Raw genomic sequence first — 6,600 nt, 5'->3', positions numbered from 1 at the left:
GTGGTCGCCTCAGTTGTAGTAGTCGTGGTCGGCTCAGTCGTGGTCGTAGTGGTCGTGGTCGGCTCAGTCGTAGTCGTAGTGGTCGTGGTCGTGGTCGGCTCAGTCGTAGTCGTAGTGGTCGTGGTCGTCTCAGTTGTAGTCGTAATAGTCGTGGCTGCGTCCCCGAGCTTAATGAGAAGGTCCGTGGTGGTCAGGGGGTCGGTGAGAAGAACCGTGGTGGTCAGGGGGTCGGTGAGAAGAAAAGTGGTGGTCAGGGGGTCGGTGAGAAGATCGGTGGTCATGGGGTCGGTGAGAATATCGGCGGTGGCCAGGGGGTCGGTGAGAAGATCAGCGGCGGTCAGGGGGTGGGTGAGAAGATCAGTGGTGGTCGGGGGGTCGGTGAGAAGATCAGTAGTGGTCAGGGGGTCGGTGAGAAGATCAGCGGTGGTGGGGAGAAGCCGGGTGAGGGGTTGAGAGGCGGTGGTGGCTTCTTCGGTCGGGGTGACTAGGTTGCGGGAGGTCGCGTCCGTGAGCGTTTTAATTCCGGCCAGAACGGCGTCGCCGACCGAGTCCGTGTCGACGGGAATGACGGCGAACTGGTTGTGTCTCAGCCGCGCCTGATTTGCCCAGAGGTCAACCCACCAGTCGACCTTGCTTTCGGCGGCGAGGACGAGCGGAACGACTTTGTAGGTCCTGATGGCGTGAACGAGTTGCTCCACGGTGGGGTACCAGACGCCGGAGTCGCAGGTAACGGCGTCTTGGGCGTTCTTGTTGAAGACAGACTGTTCGTCTTCTGACCAACGGGAGCAAAAAGGGCATTCCGTTCCCTTACGGGTACCGAGGTCCTTGTGGATGCCGTTATGTTTGAGGGTAACATGGTGGGTATCATGCTGGGTGTCACGGTGGGTATCATAGTGGGTATCATGGTGGGTACCATGGTAGGGGCAGTCCATTCCGTGGTACTTGCCCCAGTCTTCTGTAATTACAACAAACACATTTAAGGTATCTTCTGACTCATCGAATTGGTGTTTCGCCACGAACGGCAAAGCCGAGAGCGCGTCTCCCGGCCAGCCTCGGCTTCCTAACGAGCTGTGGACGGACAGGGCGGCTGCAGTCGTCGACACCTTCTCGTCAAACGCCGCCTTCCCTCCCATGTCCACCACGGACAAATAACACCAGGGTTCAAATCGGTCATTGAACAAAGACACACCAAAATCAAAATCATCAATACTGGAGTTTAACTTGTTCAAAACTTCAGTTATGTACGTTACTGGATCAGTCAACCCGAAGGCTCCATCTTGATTGATCCAAACACGGACAGGCGGCATCGGACAATCATCACATATGAGATCTCCGTCATTGGTCTGTTTGCCTGCAAGGCTCTTGGCACATGCTTCATACGCTCCTAAAACAACACCCACTGTAATCCCTCGCCACTTCATTGTATCGCAATTTTTTACTGCCCACCACCAGCCAGGCTAATAAGTGCAGAGACATAACATAAAGATTTAATTTCGGCCCACCATTATTAATGGTATACCATTGCTGACCACCCAGATCCCTTGCCCACCTAGATCGCACTCGTGGGGCCCAGCCACTGATCGTGGGGCCCAGCCACTGACTTACTCACCGACCACCAAACCCTGCCGACCACGCAACCTCACCGACCTCGCTAACGACCAATGGTCCTGAGCACCAACAACCCTAACAGCCCATCCATCGTCATCAACGACCGACAAATCATCAACGACCCGGCCAACACCGACAACTCAACCCACCCACCTTCCACTGCAGGGAGAACACCTCTAGAAGAAACAAACACGAAAGATCCCGAGGCCTGTGTCGTCGATGCGCGGGGTGTGGAGTACGCACCACTTTATGCACCACCGCGGTCGCACCATTGCAGACACCACAAAGGACATTAAGGTATGAACGGTTTGTACCACCGCGGCGCGTCGGCGACTTCGCCTTCGCATTCCTCTGAGCGGGCGATCGAGGACAAGAGCTTGCGCCGGTTCCGGTTGCGTTGGTTCCTGGGTCTGTTCCTGCTGTTCTGGGCCTGTGCGCCATTGTTGATGAGCTTGTGCGGTCGGCTGGTTGTCAGCAACCCTGAACTAGATGGCGAGTTAAAATTGGCTTTGTGTAGGGTGACTGTTGGTCTCAGCGGTGCCTCCATCCGCACGGAGAACTACAACCGCTGTGCGTCCATCCTTGGCACCACTGCCATTGACTCGTTTGCCGCCCACCCCAGAGCCAAGTGGCTCTGCCAAAATGGCAGCGTCAAAAACAGCTTCCACTGGCAACCCATTGCCGTGGCAATCGCCCTGGTCGTGCGCTTCGCGGCATTTGTGGCCGTGCCTTACCCGCTGTCCAAGAAGTCCCCTTTTTTTGCCCACTCGGCAACCTGGAGGAGGTGCATGGCCGTCCTCTCTCTCTCCGCCACGTTCCTCTTCCTCTATCTCCTCAACTCCTTGGCTTCCGAAACTCTCGACCACTACAAATGTTTGACCCTACTCGCCACCCCTGACACCAAGGTCAGCTACCGGATGGGTTCAGCTGTCGTATACGACGATTCGATGTTGGACCATTACCTCCCGTACATCCACTTCGGGGTTCTGCTTTTCTGGGACCTCATCAACACCATTCTTCAACTCCTATAAAGCGCCCATCATCGGACCTGTCCATCATCCGACACGCCCATCATCTGACACGCCCTTCAACCAGTCCACGGGCAATGTTCCACCACCGACAATGTTCCACCACCGGGTGGTTGACCAACAGTGGTGCCGGTCGTCAACGGTGAAGGGACGCGGTCAACCTGGTGTATCGCGCCCCTTGCCGAGCCAACCGCCCCTTGCCAGTTTTGCTTATCAACCGAATCCACCCAGCCGATCCTTATCAACTGAACCCACCCAGCCGATGATCCCTGTCAACTCAACCCCGACGGACCTCACTCGTCAATAACGAATCGTCCATCAACAACCCCAACTGCCCGGCTACTAACCAACCAACCAACCCGACACTGAAGAAGAAACCCGCCACACTGAGGTGAAGGACCAGGGTGTGCGGATTGCGCACCATTTTGTGTGGTTGCAGGCGCGCAGCGGCGCACGTGAGGATTGAAACAAAGGAAGTTGAAGGATGAACGGTTTATCTCATCGCGAGAAATCCGCAATCGTTATCTCGCCTTCGCATTCCTCTGAGCGGGCGAGTGAGGACAAGAGGTCGCACCAGTCAGTACCAGGTGCGTTGGCTCGTGGGTCTGTTCCTTCTGTTCTGGGCATGTTCGCCGTTGCTGATGGGCTCGTGTGGTCGTCTCGTGTTCCGCAACCCTGCACTGGGTCGCGACCTCTTATTGGCTTTGTGCAGGATGGCTGTAGGTCTCGGCGGCCCCTCCATTAACGTTTTGGAAGCGTTAGCCCGCCGCCCGCTGCGCGAGCATTGTCAGCCCTACCACCTTAGACTCGCTCGTCGCCTATCCCAGAGCGAGTGGCGCTGCCAAAACGGCAATGTGAAACGCAGTTTCCACTGGCAACCCATTGCCGTAGCATAGCACTCGCCCTGTACGTGCGGTTCGCAGCATTCGTGGCCGTGCCCGACCCGCCGTCCGCCTTCCTCGCCCGCTCGGCAACCTAGAGGAGATGCGTAGCCCTACTCTCTATCTCCGCCACGTTCCTCTTCATCCACCTCCTCGACTCTATCGTCGCCGAAACTTTGAACCACTACACATGCTTGGCTCTACTCGCTACCCCTGATGTCAATGTCGAGTACAAGTTGGGTACAGGCGTCGCATCCAGCATCATGCTTGTCCTGGACCTCATCAATACCATTCTGCAAGTTCTATAAATCATGTGGCCCCGTCTTCTGGCTCGGTATTCATATGACCTGCCCGGACCCGTTAAACACGGGCCACCAACATTCGGTCCCACCAACATTTGGGACGTGGCGAGGGTCAGGGCTGGCGAGGTCCATCTCCAGAGTAACCGACCCTCTTCTCAATATTTTAAGAAAGAGGAAGGAAGCGCAAGGGGGCGATGTCAAAACCACTCCTTGAAACGCAGTATCCGAACGCTCTAAGGGCGAAGCATCTGCTGGAGCAAGCTCTGAAAGCGATCAAGACCAGCCGTACGCGACACTCCTGCCGGTCGGTGTTCCACCCTACCCCACCCACCCTAGGGCGGCTGGACGTAAGGCGGCTGGCCACGGCGACTGAGCGGGGCGGCTGAGCGGGGCGACTGAGCGTGACGACTAAACTGTCCTTGTAGCGGGGCTGATGAACGTGGCGCGCATGCAGCAAGTGGCCGGGCAAGTGAGCGCCTTGAATGTGGCGCTGCAGGAGTTGCAGGCACTTTTCGACGAGTTTAAGAAGATGCAGCCGGCCAACTCGGTGGCCGTCTGGGAAAGCCGCATCAAGCGCACGTTGGCCGACTCGCGACTGCTCGAGAATGAGGCGCGCCAACTGCTCACTGCCAGCGGCCACGAGAGAAGCTACCTCCTCGACGGAGCCGTCCGCGACGTAACGAACACGAACACCAACTGTGTGTCGAGAACGAATTAACATTATGTGGGGCTCGTGTGCACCGACACTGTGTGCACGGGTGGTGACAAGGGCGCCGGCACGGACGCTGGCACTCGGGTCCGGGCATTCGGGTCCGGGCATTCGGGTCCGGGCACTCGGGTCCGGGCACTCGGGTCCACGCTGGTACAGATCTGTTTGTGTTGCAGAGGTCGCCGCAGGAGGACGTGTTACGGGAGGCGGAGGTGCTGGACGAATCGCTGAGCATGGTGGAGCAAGCCATTCTGTCGGGACGCGAAAGTGCCCGACGGCTGCACGGCCAAAACCGGACGCTCAAAAGTGCCCATCGGCGTGTTCGGAGTGCACTACAGTCCGCCGGCGTCTCGCTGGGCGTCATCAACGCCGTCGAGCGCCGCATCGGCCTCGACCGCGCCCTCGTGGCCGTGGGCATGTTCGTCACTCTGCTCGCCATCTACCTCTTCTTCTGCTGGTGGAAGACACTCAGCCCTTTATGGTTTGTGCAGCTCATCCACAACAAATCCTAGGCCAGTCAACTGGGCCCAGCACTCCCCGGGGGTGTACTCTAGAGCACACCTCGTACTCTAGAGCACACCTCGTACTCTAGAGCACACCTCGTACTCTAGAGCACACCTCGTACTCTCCGCTCCGATCCTGCGGGGTCCGACCTGAATCCCATTCAGACAAAGAGCCACCTCAGGCTTTGTATGTCATTTTTAGAAGGAACGATAGATTTCAACCCTGGTTTTGACAGAAAAGATTCGGTGTTGGCAGCTTGGGTTTTGACAGAAAAGAACCGACGTCCGCCAGCCTGGCCAGCCTGACCGTCCGACTTCCAGCTTTGTCGGCCTTCAAGAAAAGCAGCTTTCTACTGAGGTGGCGGTGGTTCAGCCTTGGTTTTCGGTTTTCATGTCCGGGGTGATGGTGACGTTGTCTCTGCCGTCGTCCATGGGTAGGTCTTGCGCGGTTATGCCATCGGCCGGGTGATCCTGAGCAGCAGCCTGAAGAGCCGCTTGCTCAGCTTTTTTACGCTCAACTTCAGCCACTCGCGCAGCTTCTTCAGCATGGCGGCGAGCCTCTTCCTCTTGCTTGCGGGCCTCCTCTTCTTTTCGAAACCATTCCTGGTAGCGTGTTTCGACGGGGGTCCAGACCTTGTTGAGGCGGTCTACATAAGGTTGGTACTCGGCGACGGAGAGTCCGTCGTTATCTTCAGCGAACTGTTCGCAGAGGTCTGACTCGGTTTGGATGACTGTGCGGTCGGCATCGGTGACGAAAGGGAAGTACTTGGAATCGCATTGGAGCGCGTTGCGCATCTGGAAGGACATGGAAAGGATGTCATTACGCATTGCACGTGCTGCCTGAGTTTCATGGTCGCGCTTGCACTCCTCCACCTCGCGCTGCAACAGCTTGCTCTTCTCGTCTGCGCGAGCGAATCCCACTCCGGGAACGGCTGCGGCCAGGACTACGTGCTTCCGTACGATGACCTTCGGCCGCTTCGACTTGACTTCCTCGAACTCGCCCTCCACAATGTCGCCCTTCTCATCCTTTTTCGGGAACCGCTCCACAAACTCTTCCTCCGTCACAACTTCGTGTTCGAACACGCCCCCGACCGAGACCAACCCGTGTACGTCCAAGGCCACCCGGACGCGCAACCGACATTTCTTCACGTCTTCCGCGATCGCCTTTTTGACGTCTGCGTTCATTTCCAGGCGCTGCCTACTTACCACACGGTAGGTCGTGTGCGAGGCGGCCGCCGCCTCAGCCGCAGACGCGTATACGGTGCGGTAGTTGACGACGTCGAACTCAATGGCGTTTACGTTCACGCCGGGAGTGGGGAGCGTGATGGTGCGTTCGGCGACGTTGTGGAACTCCATGCCCTCAGCGAAGACGAGCAAGTCGCTGCCATCGATGAGCACCGGCTTCTTGTTCTCGTCGACCAGCTTCTCTGCCGGGAACTGGCCGGCGAAACGTAAAATGACGCCCTCAGGACGCACCTCGCGCATCTCGTAAGGCGCCACGCGGTGTCGTGGGTCGAGCATGGCCGCCTGCACAGCCGCACCACGAGCCACACACTCGTCGGCCGATAG

At 57.7% G+C, this 6,600-nt stretch overlaps 4 protein-coding genes across 4 annotated transcripts; 2 read left to right on the top strand and 2 right to left on the bottom strand.

Moving 5' to 3' along the window:
• Positions 1–212: 212 nt before the first annotated feature.
• On the bottom strand, positions 213–1,421 carry GNI_177750 (hypothetical protein; the record flags this gene model as incomplete). Its single annotated transcript, XM_011135150.1, has 1 exon — positions 213–1,421. A coding segment is annotated over one exon (1,209 nt), but the record flags the coding sequence as incomplete, so codon positions are not given.
• A 633-nt stretch (positions 1,422–2,054) lies between these two features.
• On the top strand, positions 2,055–2,639 carry GNI_177740 (putative transmembrane protein; the record flags this gene model as incomplete). The annotated part of the gene is made up of 1 exon (XM_011135149.1): positions 2,055–2,639. One exon carries the CDS (start codon positions 2,055–2,057, stop codon positions 2,637–2,639), a length of 585 nt encoding a protein of 194 aa, XP_011133451.1.
• Positions 2,640–4,348: 1,709 nt separating this feature from the next.
• GNI_177730 (putative SNARE) lies at positions 4,349–5,040 on the top strand (the record flags this gene model as incomplete). The annotated part of the gene is made up of 2 exons (XM_011135148.1): positions 4,349–4,495; positions 4,705–5,040. The coding sequence occupies 2 exons, from the start codon at positions 4,349–4,351 to the stop codon at positions 5,038–5,040; spliced, it is 483 nt and encodes a 160-aa protein (XP_011133450.1).
• Positions 5,041–5,400: 360 nt separating this feature from the next.
• On the bottom strand, positions 5,401–6,552 carry GNI_177720 (hypothetical protein; the record flags this gene model as incomplete). The annotated part of the gene is made up of 1 exon (XM_011135147.1): positions 5,401–6,552. One exon carries the CDS (start codon positions 6,550–6,552, stop codon positions 5,401–5,403), a length of 1,152 nt encoding a protein of 383 aa, XP_011133449.1.
• Positions 6,553–6,600: the final 48 nt, after the last annotated feature.

Source organism: Gregarina niphandrodes (genome assembly GCF_000223845.1).
Source record: "Gregarina niphandrodes unplaced genomic scaffold scaffold00065, whole genome shotgun sequence".
Lineage (NCBI taxonomy): Eukaryota > Apicomplexa > Conoidasida > Eugregarinorida > Gregarinidae > Gregarina > Gregarina niphandrodes.
The sequence above is the reverse complement of the archived record's forward strand: the minus strand, read 5'-3'. Positions and strand labels throughout refer to the sequence as shown.